This window comes from Meleagris gallopavo, chromosome 3 (assembly GCF_000146605.3).
Source record: "Meleagris gallopavo isolate NT-WF06-2002-E0010 breed Aviagen turkey brand Nicholas breeding stock chromosome 3, Turkey_5.1, whole genome shotgun sequence".
In the NCBI taxonomy this organism is placed as follows: domain Eukaryota; kingdom Metazoa; phylum Chordata; class Aves; order Galliformes; family Phasianidae; genus Meleagris; species Meleagris gallopavo.
The window spans coordinates 24,685,525-24,702,835 of NC_015013.2; the positions used below are offsets into that span (position 1 = coordinate 24,685,525).

General features: G+C 42.1%; 2 protein-coding genes across 5 annotated transcripts; one reads left to right on the forward strand and one right to left on the reverse strand.

Annotated features, from left to right (window-relative positions):
- The first annotated feature begins 1,361 nt into the window (after window positions 1-1,361).
- Window positions 1,362-6,710, forward strand: SNRNP48 (small nuclear ribonucleoprotein U11/U12 subunit 48). Its single transcript, XM_010708505.3, has 9 exons — window positions 1,362-1,472; window positions 1,572-1,685; window positions 1,780-1,840; window positions 2,370-2,444; window positions 3,886-4,074; window positions 4,982-5,103; window positions 5,456-5,571; window positions 5,848-6,012; window positions 6,441-6,710. The coding sequence occupies exons 1-9, from the start codon at window positions 1,377-1,379 to the stop codon at window positions 6,478-6,480; spliced, it is 978 nt and encodes a 325-aa protein (XP_010706807.1). The 5' UTR covers window positions 1,362-1,376; the 3' UTR covers window positions 6,481-6,710.
- A 1,520-nt stretch (window positions 6,711-8,230) lies between these two features.
- ROPN1L (rhophilin associated tail protein 1 like) lies at window positions 8,231-15,260 on the reverse strand. 4 transcript variants are annotated; one of them, XM_010708506.3, is made up of 6 exons: window positions 15,155-15,260; window positions 14,264-14,421; window positions 13,439-13,562; window positions 13,110-13,271; window positions 10,189-10,364; window positions 8,231-8,579 (listed from the first exon to the last, which is right to left on the reverse strand). In XM_010708506.3, the coding sequence occupies exons 2-6, from the start codon at window positions 14,392-14,394 to the stop codon at window positions 8,516-8,518; spliced, it is 657 nt and encodes a 218-aa protein (XP_010706808.1). In that variant the 5' UTR covers window positions 14,395-14,421; window positions 15,155-15,260; the 3' UTR covers window positions 8,231-8,515. The 4 variants fall into 4 exon arrangements, with proteins under 4 accessions (XP_010706808.1, XP_003204882.1, XP_019469372.1 ...); XM_003204834.3 differs by lacking the exon at window positions 15,155-15,260 and adding an exon at window positions 15,055-15,148; XM_019613827.1 differs by lacking the exon at window positions 15,155-15,260 and adding an exon at window positions 14,965-15,051 and having other exon boundaries at window positions 10,189-10,319.
- Between the last annotated feature and the right edge of the window lie 2,051 nt (window positions 15,261-17,311).

The following is a 17,311-nucleotide window of genomic DNA, read 5'->3' on the forward strand; positions in this document are numbered from 1 at the left end:
CTTGACTCGCTGGATACTGGAGCTGCTTCAGAGCACCTGCTGTACTGTTACAAAGACCTTGGTTCACCTGTTGTCCTTGATTGTCTTGTAAATCTATTTCAGGGGTTTAACCTTAGTCTTGTGTTGTTTCAGGCCCCACTGTGTCTGTGCACCACATAACTAGATTTACTGTAGCTCAGGAAATGAGGCTTGACTCAACTTTTTCTCCCTGAACTCTGGAAAGAAGAACCACCCCAGCAGTTTCTATCTCAGGGATTTCCCTAAGTCCATAAAGGCCAGAAACTGAACAAATAAATAAACAAAAGAACGCCACAAAGATGATCTCAGGGACTGATACTTTTAGGAAAACAAAGAAATACTGTGAATCATTCAAAATGTCCTAATTTAGTAGAGCAAAACAAATATTCTGATTTTTCAATATCAACTTGATAGGTTAAAATAATAATAAAGAAGAGTTGTTTGATTCTATCAAGCTACCATAAAAAATACTTTGATATTCAGTTGGACTTTTGTTGAAATGGTATTTTCCAGTGGAGATGGCCGGAACAGCTTTGCCCAGCTGTTCTCATCACTCCTCCAATAAAACGTGCTAATGGGAGCCAGCATACTCCACTACAGCACAAATGAAATTGCAAGGGCAGATGGGGAGCCTTCAGCTCTTAGTATTCTTTATCGTGTGAAGTCTGAGATCCTCAGGCAAACACGGTGAGAGCCAGCAAATCTCTCAGAGGGCTAAAATCCCAGCTGAGTCTCAAATTCTCTGCGCAGGAGAGAAATGGCTGTAATCTACTAATGAAAGCAGATGTACTGGGGCCATTCTGGCAGCTACATCTGCCGTGCTTCCTCCACCCCGCCCCGCCTTGCTAGACCGACTCGTTCCACTCCTCACGAGGGGTGGCAAAAATAGGCACGCACAAACACCAGTCACGTTAAATTTTTTAAAGGATGGTTGTTTTCTCCTTGACCCGCGCTGCAGCCGTGCTGAGCCCTGCTGCAGCCTCGCTGAGAGAAAGCGTCTGTCCTCGTGGCTGTGCTTGCGTGGGAATGGTGCTGGGAACAAAGGCAATCCTGGCTCTACACCACCTCAGCCCCCTGACAATGTCTGAGAAAGCATCAGACCTGTAGGACAGATTTCCACCCTCGGGTGCTCTTATTAAGCTCCTAACCAGGGAAGGGCACGGAAGCGCAGCAGCTCTTCCCATAAGCGTCCTTTCCAGAGCTGTTTGATGCCTTTCAGAAGCAGCCACATTCCGTCAGACCGTCTTTAGGACAGCCAGTTGCAGCGCTTCCCATCTCTCCTCCCTCCCTCCTGCCCCTCAGAGCCTGCCCGAAGGCGCCCCCACAAGATGGCGCCGTAGGGCGCGCCCGGAGTAAAGATGGCGGCGGCGCCTTCTTCCGCTTCTGCGGTGCCGGCGGCTGTCCCGCCCTCAGTAACAATGGCGGCTTCCTGCGCGGTGTGGCTGGAGGATCAGGTAACGGCGCCGCCCGCCGATCCCGGCCCTCTGCTGCCCGGCGAGGGTCGGCGGGAGGCCTGGGGGTCGCGGTGCGCGCTGACACGTGTCCCACCGCAGGTGGAGCTGGTGTCCTGCCCCTACGACGCCCATCACCGTATGCCGCGGGCGTCGTTGGAGAGGCATGCAGCATCCTGCCGCCTCCGTAAGATGGGCTACTCCGCCGAGGAGCAGGTGGGCTGGGAGGGACGCCGAGCTTGGGCGTCGGGGCGGGGGGAAAGGGGCTACAACTCAAAAGGTTTTATGACTAGGCTACCGTGTCCCGCAGGCCGAAATGTATGACTCCCGTTTCTTCTATGAGAACCTGAAGGTGCCCTCCGTTGCAATGGGTAAGCACACGGGTGGGCGGCAGAGCGCTGGGGGACTGCATGGAGTGGAATCACAGCGTGGCTGAGGGAGCTGCGGGTTCGCCAAGAGCCCGCGCCCAGCTCCAGAGACCTCCAAGCCTCTGGGCAGCCTGTTAACACCAGTCTTGCTCCTGCAAAGTGCGACCATGGGCCTGTTTGGAGTACTCCTCGTGTGGCAGAACCTGAGTCCTCACCATAGCATGCCATGCTGCCCTGCCATCAGTAATCATCGTCATTAAAAATCCTCCCTTGAGTTTGGAGGTACAGTAACAGCACTGGTGAGGATTTCAGTGTACATACATATCTTTCCTTATCCCTGTAACCCAAAATCCTTCCTTTTTTTTCCCCCTCAATTCAAATATGGGATAAGAATATTTTTCAACTGTCTCTTATGCACAAAAAAAACTACAGTGTTCTATGAAATATCTTAAGTCTCTTGGGAAATAAGACCAAGCCTACTAAGTACTTGATTTAAAAGTTCTGTGTGATACTTTCTCTTCTCTGTCTGCAGATAAAGATCTACAGTTTCACGTAGTTCAGCAAGCTAGAGCTCAGAGTGCCAAAGAAGGCATAGGCTACACTGAAGGTAAGTGGCATCCAGGTGGGAAACAGCTTTTCAGCTGTTCTGTGGAGAGCTGCTTGATTTCCACTTTTGAACTGCTGTGAGAAATTTTCATTTATTTATTTGTTTTTAAAATTCCTTCCCTTCTATATTGGGAGTAAAACGCTTTCTTTACGAAGGGCAGCCAGGTAAAGAACTTGAGATAGTATCAGTAGTGCGGAACTTGGGAGTTCCCTGAAGCACCAGTCCGTCACTTCCCGTCCCACTCCATACAGCTTACTGTCTGCCTGCGTTTTCTGATACTGTCTTCTGCCTTTGTGGCCCAAACTCTTCTCAAGGTGCCTCCCACCTTGTTCTTCATGGGATGAGTGAGGAAGAAGAAAGAGAACTGTGCTTTGAATTCAGTTTAAGGATTGTCAGTTATAAGCTGTGCATGCTTGTCCATTGCTTCTTAGGTCAAAAGCTGAACAGCGCATGCATTGGTGTTATGTTGAATTGTTTCTAGACTCTTTTAAGTAGTTACATAATAAATATGCTCAAACATCTGCAAATACTATGAAGTTCTTTACCGCTGGTCTCACCACATTTCTTTGTCTCATTTTGTAGCAGGTATTGTGACTGTAGAGTAGGTTAAGACCAATTTGCGCTTCTCTTGGAGAGTTGAGATAGAGTAGAAAAGTAGGGCCACCTACAGGAGCTTTGTTGCACTTTCCTGACCTGACATTCAGATACAGCAGCACTTGCTCAGGCATGGATTTTCATGTTCTTGCTTCTTTCACAAAGCAAAGCCATTGTGTGATTGGCACTGCGCATTTATAGCATGTCAGGTACTTTTTGCTCTGGAAAAAGGGATAATTCACTAATTTGATATAATTATAGCCAAGTAGAGAAAAATCAGTTAAGCCTGTAAGAGGTGCATCACATAGGTGTGTCAGTGAGCCACCAGATGCCAGTGTTTGCCATCCAGTTTTCACTGTGATTTTGCATTTCTATGAAGATAACACTAAAACTGTATGGAGTAGTTTTTATTATGGTGCCTTGGCCTCTTCTAAGATGTGCTGACTTGAAATTATTTGTTTAACTTGAAGTCTTTTGGCAGTAGAGACAGAGGGGGGAAAAAAATATAGCTGTAGCTTGTGTAATAGGGCTGGAAGGCTGGTCTTGATCATAAGCTGTGAGATCATTGTAAAATCACAAGCATGTAACTGCTAGGGCATGTTTCTGGGTTTCTCGGACCCTGTAGGAACAGTATATTCTAAAAATAAAATTCTTTGAAATAAGGATAAAATTAGGATATCCTTTGAAAAAAGGATAAAATTATCCTTTCAACTTAAGGACTTAACTCCCTACAGATGTGTAAGAGAAGGGTGAACGCAGCATAGGTGCTTACTGCATTGCTGAGCTTTTCAGTGTGTTCCTGTGTAATTATGCCATTTTACTAATAACAGTGCTGTTCAAATTCCAGGATCTTATTCATCACTGCCTGTAGAAGTTCCCCAAAATCACAAGCGTTTCACCTGTGACCTGACTCAAGCTGACCGTCTTGCTCTTTATGACTATGTTGTTGAGGAAACAAAGAAACAGAGGTCTAGGTCACAAATCACAGAAAATGACAGTGACCTCTTTGTGGACTTAGCAGCCAAGATTACTCAAGGTTTGAAAAATAATTTACTGTTGAGTTTATTGCTCAGAGCTTTAACTTTACATCGGTAGATGAGTTTTTGGTGAAAGCCAGCCTGAACTGTTGTTTGTTATTGGTTTTTATTGTGGGAAAACATACAATTTTAAAAAACTGCAATGACATTCTGGCACCAGGAAACAGCAGGCTGGTATTCTTTGTGCTGACAGTTCTGAGAAAGCCTTGGTGCTCTTTTGTTGGCAGAGGTATTGGTTTTATCTTAATGGATGGATCTGCTGTCATTTGCAACTGACTTCAGGTTACTTAATGCTGAACAAGTTACTGCAAAGCCTGGAACAGCATTTACTACAAGAAATGATGAGATTAAAGATCATTTAAAATTAAAAGCCTGGGGAGAGTTTGGTGATCTCTGAGTTTAGATGTTGAGCAATATAGGAATGGATGCAACAGACAAAGCCTCCTATTGCTACTGAGACATGCCAGTGTCTCCAAGCAAAACTTCCCTTTGTTATTCTGTGGACCCTGTGTGTAGGAGAGATGGTGTTTGTCATCTACATGGGTACATATTCCTCAGAACTTGGCTGTCTCAACTGCTGTGTCTTGCACTTACAGTGGCTTTGAAGATGCAGCCTGTGTTTTGAAGAGGTCTGACCAAACTGCAAGCCTGTACACTGATTTGGATTACTGCTGGGAGATTAGGATCACATAATAATGTTTGAATGTTGTCTTTTTAGTCTTGTATAGACAGCAAGAAGGCTGGAGAGGAAGCTTGTGTTAAATTCATAATAGCTATTCAACATTGAAGAACCTTGAGGAACAACACAATTTTTTTTGTTTTTTCAGACACTTTAGTAATAAAGCAGAGACTTACCTGCTAATGCTGTGCTAATACCCATTTGTTTTACTTCAAATTCTTTGTTAGATGACAGTCAGAAAGGTCCAAAGTCCCATCTTGAAATTCTTGCTGAAATGCGAGACTACAAAAGGCGACGGCAGTCATACAGGGCTAAGAATGTTCATATAACAAAGAAGTCTTATACTGAGGTAAGCAGCTCAAGAGAAAGCTCTGAGTTTATTGTATGCTTAGTTCATATCAGCATAAACAATGGTATGCCTGTTCAGACAATGAAAAACCTCTTCTGCTTATTGTGCCCTTCCTGGTTAGAGTTGCAGACTTGGTAATAAGAGAATTTCTTTTCTTTAGTTTGCTGCAGGAAATTATAGGTAACAGAAGTATTTCTGGCAGTAGTGAATTTTTCATGTGAAAATGGCAGCAAGATACACTTTGTTGTAAAACAGTACTATTACATTTATGCTGAAATGCTTTTCTTTAAGAAGTATATCGTGACGCACTGCTTTATTGTTGTTTTTTTTAATATCTTTCTTTACTCTTGAGGTGATTCGGGATGTGATTGGTGTACATATGGAGGAACTCAGCAACCACTGGCAGGAAGAGAATAGGTTGGATAATGCAGAGATGTGTGAAGGGGGAAAGTCAAAATCTTCAGGAAGGTACATTACAGTTGGCATTTAAACATTCATGAGGGATTTGCTATTTCTGTGTGGACATCAGCAGCCTGAGAGCCTGTAATGTTTTTTTGTTGTTGTTGTTTCTTTGTTGGTTTTATTTGGTCCTCTTTTTTTAAGAGGAAGTGGCTTAATAGGATGCCTTCTTTCTTACATTGTTAGGAAGTCATTTTGTTACAGAACTGATACTGAAAAACTAGTGACTGTGAAACTGTGCTTACTGAATCAAATCAGTAATGTTTTTGTTTTTTGTTCTCCCAGAAAGGAAGACAGGAGGTCAGCTTCGGTGGACTCGAGGCAGTCTGGAGGAAGCTCAAAGGACACTGAACGCACCAGACATAGGCGAGAGAGCAGCAGGAGTCCAAGTAAAAGAAAAAGGAGTCGTGACAGAGGGAAAGACAGAGATTCTCGGAGGAAAAGAGAAAGGTGAGATGAAATAGCATCAGCTGCATCCTTGCTTCTGAATCAGGCCACTGTGCAGAAGAACTTATTACAGGGAATAGAACGTCTCATCTAATGAAAAATCTAGGATAATCTCACATGCAGTACAACAAGCCAGTGCCTAAACAAAAGTTGCTGTGATGTAGAGTTCAGAACTTTCCACAGCTGAAAGGTCGATGCTTCCAACAATGTTACAGGATTAATACAACACTGTCTGAGGCTGCTTATCTTGACATATCGCATGGGGATAGTTTGCACTGGGCTGTAATCAATTGCATTGTTTATTTCACCAATATGAGGCTTACTTTCTTTCCTTAGAAAAGGATATGATTACATTTAATGAGAGCTTTCTTTTTTCAGCTACTTTTATTCCTTCATTAACAACATCCATGGTGTTTGCTTTCTTGTTTCAGGGAAGACGACAAGTATCACACCCATAAAAGAAGAAAGTAGAAACAAGAACATAATGAGTTTTTGTTCAAAGAGTTACTTGCACAGGATGTATTGTTATTGCTGTTATGACAGAGACTGTAATACTGCAAACATAATGCTGGCGTTGCCTCACAGCTGTGTTCAGAGAGAAAATCAGATAATGTTCAGCGGTTGGCAGGATGGAAGCAGTGTACGTCATAAAATGTACAAATGTGTAAGACTAATGTATCTATTAATAAATTATAGTGATTTCTTAGCCCTTGGAGTTTAATTTAACAAAGGCTAATGGAATCTGAGAGAGGCTGCACTAATTTACTATCCTGGCCCATGGGTAGTATCTAAAGGTGAATGTGGCTAAGCCCTGGAGCAGCAGGATCAATTACAAATGGAAAGGCATGAAGGCAGCTCCCTTTCTCTCTACCACCTGATATTGTCACCTCTGAGAACAGTGTTCCAGAAAGACAGCACTTACTGTCACATTATGGCATGCATGGAAGGTGACAGGGCAGATTTCAGAGTTCTCCAAAAGGCTGTTACCTTCAGCTGCAGCTTTCAGTAAATGAAAAAGTGGTAAAAGGATGGTAACAGGCATGTTGCTGTTCCCAAGCTTGTGCTTAAAGAAATTTAGGATCACTGTCAAGCTGGTGATGGTGGTGACAGGCATCTATAAAACCTCTAGTAAGGTAGAGATGTCCCTCATACCTCCCCCCTACTTTCTATAATTTTATTGACTCTCATTTTCAAACGTGAGGTTGATAGATCTTGGTATTTATGCAAAGAAATGAGTAAGTTTCCATCCTGTATACTAACATGACAGCATTAATGACAGACGTTACAAAAACACTAAGACTTCAACCATCCAAGTACAGACTAAGGGTGTAAAGGAGAATTCCACTTAACAGCTGTGGGATTATACCAACTTCTAGTTTTGTTAATTTCTTACACAATCTACTACAGTCAGCTTGTTCCTTCTATGAAGGAAGCCAACAGCAACATCTTACAGATTAGTCTTTTCTATACTTCCTTATTTTCAATCAAGCTGCCAGCAGAGGACTCCCCTTAGCACTGTCATTTTGGCCTCCTCCATGGCTGTGTGGGGCAATATGCTCTGCACAGTGCCTATGGGCTGCAGACAGGCAGGAGGCTGATCTTTATTAATTAAAAGTCCATCTAGAAATGAGAAAAGTATTTAAATTCTGACGAGAGTTGGAGAAGAAGGCTACAATGAGGTCTCCCTGGAGCCTTTTCCAGTACTTGAAGGGAGCATATAACCAAGAGGAGGAATGGTTGTTTACGAGGGTGGATAGTGATAGGACAAGAGGAATGGTTTTAAACTGAGACAGGGGAGGTTTAGGTTAGGTATTAGGAGGAAGTTTTTCACACAGAGGGTGGTGACGCACTGGAACGAGTTGCCCAAGGAAGCTGTGGATGCCCCATCCCTGGCCCTGGGCAGCCTGGTCTGGTGGCTGCGACCCTGCACATAGATGTTCATTGTGGTCCTTTTCAACCCAGGCCATTCTATGATGATGATTCCAAATTAGAGATCAAGCTAGATGGAACTATTGCCATTAGTCTAGTTGATATTTTTTTCACCATCTTGGCTACGGCGTTCTTCATGGTCTTTGAGCAGCACCTGGTGAAACCATATGTTTGCTAGAGTTTGTTCATGCAAACAGGGTAGTCAAAAGACAAGCTATGCTTTTGTAGGAGTTAAAAATAGATAAGAAAACTGTTACTTTACTTAAGAAATGGACCAGTTAAGTTATATCTGTCTAGTCTTCTCTAAATTTAATTTTCTATTCATAAAGTCTAGGTAGAAAGATTCATGAAATACATTTGGTTAAATATAAACAAATCAGCAAAAGTACCACTCCCAAGCTGTGAGCAGCAGTATTTCAGAAGTGAAAAAACAATATGACAGTATGTTCAATTCACTCTGATAAGAGACAATTTCAAGAATGAAATAAAGAAAAAGGAGTGCTGGAGAAGAGGTTCTTTGTGTAGTGTATTTACTTCATTTTTTCCACCCTCATCTGGTGCTGAAGAGTTAACTTGATCAAAACTGTGTTGAGGGCTGGCTCTGAAAGTTTCTGAGCAATACCATGCCACTTTGCTGGTCACTGGAAAGGAATAGAAACCAAATGTCTTAGAACACTTCAAGGTGATCAACTGTAGTATGTGAGGCAAGATATAGTTGAGGGTTACATTAACTGAGAGTACTAGTGTTAAAAAATAGTTTTAACTAGAAATCATTCTGGTAATTAACAACAAAGAAAATTAAGTTCATTTCTTAGTTTTAATGCTTGTGCATTTTTGGATTCCCATATGCAATTGGTTGCAACCTAAAACAGAAGGACCAACAGATGATGGGAAGAATCAGTATGTGAATCTAAGTGTGCCAAGTTTGCAGTGCTCAGAGGACAAGGCTGTTACAGATCTTTTAAAAACTGGTGAAAAACGGAGTGCATTTCCTGTGACCTGTGTGTGATTATGGGCAAAACAAGTAGGAATCTATTACTGACAGGTGGATAGAAGTCTGCCATTTCCATACACCCCTAATGCCAATTCCAGCTAATTTTAGAAGGGATAGATGTAGTGTATTGATACATCATTGCCTCCAGTTTTTTCCAAAGTTAGAGGTGTCTGAGTTTTGTGGCACAGGCTTCATAGAACCAATGTGTGTGTATTAGAGATGGTCACCATTAAGGTGACTTATTGTCTGTCCCACTGATCACCCCTGTTCCATTGAGCACTGTATTCTCTAGCAATAAAACTTTTGATACCATGCTAATAAGGTGCTACAAATAATTACCTTGTCATGATATGAGAGATGAATCATTCAAAGAGCTTCATCATTTGTTAACAGACTGCACTTAATTTTAAGTCAAGAGTGAGAACCAGGTTGCCTATTTATTACAAAGTAAGCCAAGTTACTTAACAGCACATAAAAGTTTTGAGCAAAGCTGCCACTGATGGGATAGTCAAACTGTGAGTTTTTTGCTTAGCATTCAATCTAGACATCTCCTGCTGTGATGAACTGCATCAGTTTGTGGCTTATTGACAAAATTAAAGCTAAGCTCGGAGGAAGTAAAAAGAGGAACATAATAGACTAGAAAGATTCCCAGCCTTCCTGTTGTGATATGAAAACAGGATGAATTCAGGTGGGATTATGAGTAGTCTTTGTCTTTTATATCCAACCAACACCAAGACCATTTCAAGAACGACAGTTTACCATATCTCGTATGACAAAAACTGGAGAGCTGAACTATTTAATAACAAGCTATATATTCCCCCACATAATTTTCAGGCAGAGGTAATCTGGGGAGAAACACAATAGAAAGTTCACAGACTCCAAGTGGGAACTCCCAGTTTCTCTCTGATTTATGATCCCTGTCACAAGAGCTGCCCATAAGATGCTGATAGTTCTGCTACCAATAGTGCACAGATGATACAAAGCAGTATATAATTGCTTCCTAAGGGGAAAACTACATCACCAGAGAGTGACTAAAACATTTCAAAGATGGCTAAATAACATTTCACAGTTCAAAGCCCCAAGGTTTACCACTTACAGGAAATAACTATGTAAGCTTTTGATATAACCTGAGTCAACCTTTACTCCTATCATGGATACGCCTCAAGTGAAGACAGATGACTCATCTAAAATTAGAGGTCTATGGAGAACCCAGAGGTGATGTATAACTTAAAATTGATGCCTGAACTTTTACTTACGCGTCTTCTTTAATCTTTTGGAGGAAAGCTTTGATTTTCTCCTTTGGTATGTCTCCATCGATACTTGCCAAATAGCAGTAAAGGAATGAGAACGTTTCATAGGGAATACGAGCTGCTCCACCTTCCGGGTCCTGTGTTAAAATTTCACAGGCGTGTTTCATTGAACTCAGCAAGGACTGGAAGGGGTTCAAGGAAGGAATGAGAACAGTATCAGAGCCATGAACATCTTTTGTATATCATGACAAAATGCAGACTGTAAGCCATAGAAAATGAGTGAAAATGAAATGAAGGCTTTATCATCATTAGCTAGCTCTAAATATCAAATTTCTAGCTTTATGAGCTAGCTTTATGAGGAGGCTGAGGAAGCTGGAATTGTTCAGTCTGGAGAAGAGGAGGCTCAAGGGGTGAACCTATCACTCTCTACAACTCCCTGAAAATCAGATGCTGTGGTGAGGTGGGTATCAGCCTCTTCTCTCATATAACTAGTGATAGGACTAGAGGGAATGGCCTCACGTTGTGCCAGGGGAGATTCAGGTTGGATGTCAGGACATAATAATTCTCCAAGAGAGCGGCCAGGCATTGGAACGGGCTGCCCAGGAAGGTGGTGGAGTCACCGTCCCTGCAGGTGTTCAACAAACATTTAGATGTTGTACTGAGGGACATGGTTTAATGGGAATATTGGTGGTAGGTGGATGGTTGGACTGGATGATCTTAGAGGTCTTTTCCAATCTTGGTGATTCTGTGATCCTATGATTTACCAAATAGTGCAGGTTGTGAAAGGGAAGCAATAATAAAGTTCTAGTAATAAACAGGAGTAAAAAATACCAGAACTTTGTAAAGCTGAAAGATTGCACAGAGTTGTCTGAGCCATATCCAATACTGCCATTCTGCTACTGTAACATCTCAAACCTCACTATATCTGTCTACGTATATATATATGATCTCATGGGTCTACATGAATTCACAGTGACAGTTAAGATAGACAAATCTACAAACAACAACAACAGTTTATCATTACATTTTAGAAATTATATTTATCCTCTTTGTATGTAAGTTCCATTTTAATAGTTAGTGGAAAAAAACCCTAAAACAAAAAGAATCCAAAAAGTGTCCAAGTTCTGTGTTGAACAAAAACATGCCTTAAGTGTTAGCTCAAAGCATGCTTTGAAAAAATCCTTCATTCCAAGTAGTGCCTATAATCCAATGCCCTATCCATCCCAGGCTATTCAGGGACATATGTGGAAAAATCAGGCATGGAATTTGACTGAATCAAAGGCTGGTTGGATGCTATTAAAAAAGACCTTCCCTCCAAAAAAGAAAACAAAAAACCAAAAACACACAAAGAAAAAGGCTTTTCTTAAGCCAAGAAGTCATATTTTTGTCAGAATTTCTTCAGACTGTATCTTTACTTCTTCATCAACATGCAAACAATGACTTTGCAAACATATATGCCAGTTAAGTCTTGTTTTTATAATCCATAATGGCTGAGGTAGTAGCAGCTTCAGTAAAACCCTTCCTGAAAATGTCACTTAATTTGGCTCCTCCTATAGGAGGCCTCTCTGGGAACAGTGGCAGCTGCTCACACAATAAAAATCTCTGCACAGGCTTCAAGTCTCAGCAGTATGTTACCACTACATTGCCATACCCACTTGCAGCCACTCCAACCTACTCATTCTTCCATACAATGCAGTAAATTTATTCCAATTGAATTTCCTGCCTTTCAAAGACAGTTTAACAACCCAGTTGTGTGCTCATTTCTTAACAGGTGAGTCTGTAAATACACATCAGTTTTACTGAAAGATATTTCAAATGAATGGTGTTCTGAAAAAGTCCACATTATCCTAGCTTAGGATTCTACCTGTCTACCTTTGTATTTCAGCTGCGACCCTTCTTCACTTGGAATGTAAACTAAAACTGGAATAACAATTTGTGAGCCTTTCTGGTTTAGCAAACTTAAGTTTAGGTTTTCATCATGCAGAGATAAATTCAAATCATTTCAATATCTGAAAGGGTGGATAAAGGATGTAAATTTGTGCTGTTCAGCTCCATCAGAACAATGTCCTTGGGACTGCTTTTTTGTTTCAATTGTTTCTTTTTAGTGAAGGAAAGAAAAAGAAATCACAAAATCCAGTTCTGGGGGGGACTGGAATAAAAAAATATGCAGTTCAAGTAGACAAGTACAACTGCATGGCCAGACTGGGTCAAGATTCACTGCTTTTCAATAACACAACATTCTCAAAACAATATTGAGCATTTATTTTCTTAGTACCCCTTCTGCAGTCTTTAATTTTATACTTCACAAGAACATCAGCTTAGTGTAAGTATTTTATAATAATTCATTTACAATGCTCTGCTGAGATTTTATTACTGACATTAGAAGAATTAAATGTATATTTAGTAACATTAACTGCTTCTGTGAAAATGTAATTGGCTACACCATTAGAAACTGATGTTTTAATTTCTCCCTCTAGCTCTTCTATTTAGTCTTTTACGCTGATAGTAAGCTAAGCATTGCTCCTCTATCGCCCCCCATCTCTCCTGGGCTGAGCTGCCAGTGGACAAGCTTACTGTCCTACTGCCACAACCCAGTAAGCTGAGGATATTACCTGCCCTTTCTGCTTAAGCTCTCCTCCCAGAATGACCTGTAAGCCATTTTGACAGGCACTGTTTGTAGACGCACACAAAGTGACAGAGAAGCGCCTTTACACAATCTAACTCAAAGGTCATTTGCATTAATTATTCTACGATCTACCTCATGCATTACCATTAGTGGCCAGCCATGACAGTTCCTGCTTTGAATGTTAGGCTGGAGGAGGCTCTGTGCACCTGATCTAGCTGTAGGTGCCCCTGTTCACCGCAGGGAGTTGGAGTAAATGAACTTCAAAGGTTCCTTCCAACTTGAAACAGTTCCGTGAACATACCTCACCAAGCACACTGCACCCAAGTGCCAGAATCTTTAACCACTCCACCTCTTCATCAAAGATGTCCAACTGCAGGATAGCTTCCAGCTGCTCCTCTGGCAAGCACAAGTCTTTCCATTTTTCCTTCAGTTCTGCAACACTTACAGTGCCTTTAGCGGAAAGCTGTAAACAAAATTATAGTACCACAGTAAGAACACTGAAAAAGAATGGAACTAAGAGCAAAGATGCTTCCCAAAATATATCAAATTTTTGACAGTCATCTACTGATCATCTGCCATATTTTTCATCTAAGACAAAGCATTGTGCATTTGCTAAATGTCTGGTTGTACCTGTTTGTGCAAGACTTTAAGGAGTCCTGGGGTCAAACCAGCATCCATTTTCTGTTTTGCTGAAGGTATTTCAATCCTCTCTTTCACTGGAAGAGGCTCACCTTTTGACAGTGCTGTAAAGTACCTAAGTGAATGGGAACAGCAAGACACTCCAGTTCCTAAGATGATTAAAAACTACACAGAAGTAAGTAGTCTTGCACTTACAGCTCCCTAAATCAATCTCCATGCTCTTGTAGATATGCAGCACTGTTCAGCAAGTACTCCACATGCAGGATTGCTATTCTCCTCCTGCCCAGATCCCACCTTTCTTTTCAGCAGAAGACAGTTTCTAGATTTTACATACTCCTCTTTATAATACTCTCATAATTTATAAGTAATTTAACTTATTTTGCGCATGATATACTCAGCCCTTCTTGGTAAACGCAGAAAGAAATTCATTAACATCAAGAATATGCTTGCACAACCAAAGCCCAGTCTTTTCCCGTTAGATTGATGAGTACCTTACCAATTTATTTAACTGATTTATTTAGCATTCCCCCCACATGCTACCTACAAAGCAGAACTGGCCATATTGCAATGCTCACATAACCATTTGTGCCAGTTCTACCCATTCCAAAATAAAATTCAAGGATGGAGTAGAAAGAGAATTAGATACGAGTCCTTTACTATAAGGCTAAATCAAGTACTACACGCTACTTTTAAAAAGCCTGCAGATTATATTACACACTGAAGAATGCAATGCTCCTCTGTACAGTCAACAAAAACATCAGGTCTTTGTGGTTCTGTGCTGACAGTGCTACATGGTTATGAGGATGCCATACTTACGCAGCTGACCATTGCAAAACATCACGAGGCTGAGTCCTAATAGCAGCTTTAGTGAACTGTTTCATAATATCTGGTAGCTCAGGGGGGATTTTGATCTGCTGAGCACAAAACAGGGTGTCTGGAAGAGGCATAGCCTTTTCAAGTTTGGTTACGTGGACCTGAAGGAAGTAACAATAAAACAGATGTAGAATGACAGGAACTACCTGCATACATAAGGGGAACAGTGCTTATACCCAAATTGCTCCTTTCTAATTGGGTTAGTAGGGAACTCACACAGCTCAGAACAGAAAGCAGACAAGCACTGGGCAGTCTCTAAAATCTTAATCTTGATACCAAGCAAATGCCTGAAGATAGACTCCAACCACAGCTCTAAGCCAAACTACTTCTGCTGTTAGCAGCAGCTTTTGTTAAGTGATTTTCCTCCTCATGACTACTGCTATGTGTTTGTAGAGCAAGCAGTACAAAACCATTGGAGTTGGAAGGAACTCTGAAAGGGAACTTTAGCCCAACTCCTACAACAAACAGGGACACCCACAGCTAGATCAGGAGCTGAGAGCCCCATCCAGCTGAACCTTGTCCTTTTGGTACAGAAACTGCTGCGCACAGATTAACAGATTTCTACTGAGTTCATATATCAAAGACATCCTGTGGCAAAAAGTTAGTAACCTGTGCTCCTCGCAGAAATAACATCAAAGAAATACCAGAAAAGAAGAAAAGACATTGCAATCATGCATCACTCTTTGCTCATGCAGCTCTACGGTTCAGTTCGTCTTATCTGCAGCATAACCTACGTATTGTGAGGAGCTCCCCAACACCGTATCCCGGTGCTAGTGACACCCACACGTCGCCTCGCCGCCCCGGCTCGAAGAGGCCCACTCAACCCCGCCTCACCTCCGCCTGCACAGCCGCTGCCCTGGCAACGAGTGCGCCGTGCCGGCTGCGAGCGGGCCGGCGGTTTGCGGCCCGCGTCGCTGAGCCGCGGGGGCAACGCCCGTGTTTAACCCGTTCAGCCTCGCCGAGTGAGGCAGCCAAGCGACACAGGAGCACACAGGCCTGAGCCCACGGGGGGCCCTGTGGCTAAGAACAGAATGAAATGGCGGCCTCTGGGGAAAACAAAACAAATCACCGAGTCCTTTTGAAAAGGTGTTTTTTTCCACTCCCCTTTCCTCCTCCCCAAATAATTACACTAAAGCATTAGCCTAAAATTCACCATAGTTCAGGGATAAGCAAAAGAAGTGAATCATAGAATGGCCTGGGTTGAAAAGGACCACAGCGATCATGAGTTTCAACCCTCTGCTGTATGTAGGGTCACCAGCCACAAGACCAGGCTGCCCTGGGCCACATCCAGCCTGGCCTTGAATGCCTCCAGGGATGGGGCATCCACAGCCTCCTTGGGCAACCTGTTCCAGTGTGTCACCACCTTCTGTGTGAAAAACTCTCAATATCTAACCTAAACCTCCCCTGTCTCAGTTTAAAACCATTCCCCCTTGTCCTATCACTATCCACTCTCATAAACAGCCGTTCCCCCTCCTGTTTATATGCTCCCTTCAAGTACTGGAAGGCCACAATGAGGTCTCCCCAGAATGAAGAGTAGAATCACTTCTGAAAGAATGAAATGAGCAGGGACAGGTCAGTAACAGTTCAGATCCAAGGGTTAGTGCAGAGCCTGCAGAGCTGGCAGCAGCAGGCAGGGTGCTGTGAGGGTGGCTAGGTGAACTCTGGATTACACTGGTCAGTAATGAGCTTTTGATGAGGAAAGGGACATGCAATATTTTTAAATTCAGCACTCAGCACCTTCATATCTGAACTGGGCTGCTTAACATGTAATAATGCAGATATTTGCTACTGAGTTTCCCATAAATGTTCTATTCAGTATAAAGAAATACCGAGTTTCATAGCATTGTATTTTTGTAATGGATGAGTTGTTCCCTCCTAGTAACATTTTCGAGGATAGAACCAATCCTCGAAAGCCAGGTGAAGGGACATAAATGACTTCAGGAAAGTTAATACCCTCCAACTTCAGTTACGTTTCATTTCAGGAAGGAAATAAAAGCCCACGCCTGCTTGATACTGGCTGCCAGTCAGTAAATACCAAAAGCAAGGCAGCAGTAAGGCACTAAAACTGGTGTGTATAGTTGTGCAATCATCATGTCACTGTTCCACCCCTCTCAGAGTTATTTTGGATTAATATTTGGCCTTTGGAAATACCTTCTAAGTGTATCCGTTATTAAGTAACTTTGATTTCAGCATCACGTTTCTCAATTTATGGTGACTTCTGAACAAAGAAATTAAAAAAATAAGCATAGCTTGTCACTGGAATAATCCCAGACAGTAACATTTTCATAACTCTGTTGTTCTTCTGTTCATTAATCCAATTACCAACTGAGGTATCAGAGGAAAAGAACTCTAACTTACCTTAGTACATTGTAAACGTTCATCTCCTTATCTGTTTTTGAGGACAGCTTCTGTTCTTTATTTGAACTTCACTATAAAAATTCAGTTCCCTGTTTCATGTCTTTATTATTTCATCATTTCTGCTGGGAACCCCAGCCATTGCTCAGACCATGCAGCACCTATACACAAGGCAAACCTAACAAGAACACTGGCCCAGTCGCAAGAAACTTACAGTCAAGGTACAAACAAATGGACAAATAGTGAAGTAGAAGAAAACAAAGCCATGTTGATCAGCCTGCTAGGCAGCAAGATAACAAACCACTGCCATCTGTGCTTTGTAGGAAAGGGCTTTTTACAGAATTCTCTGAAGAATAACAGGGCTGCTGTTAACACTTTTACGAGGACTTTTGCTCAAGCACAGGCAAAGGAGAGGAAGGGAGGAATGCACCCTACTGAAAAATGATGCAAAGTGCTGCAATTGGTGCTGGAGCTTGCGTCTGACTGAGAAAGCAGCTGACAAAATAGTTACAGGCACCAGAGGGCCCTCAGAACATAAACAACTTAAGCTTTACCCAGTGGAGAAGGGGTAGTCAGAGAAAAGATGCAAAGTTGTAACTATTTTTAATCAATATAAAAATATTCTGTGTAAAAATT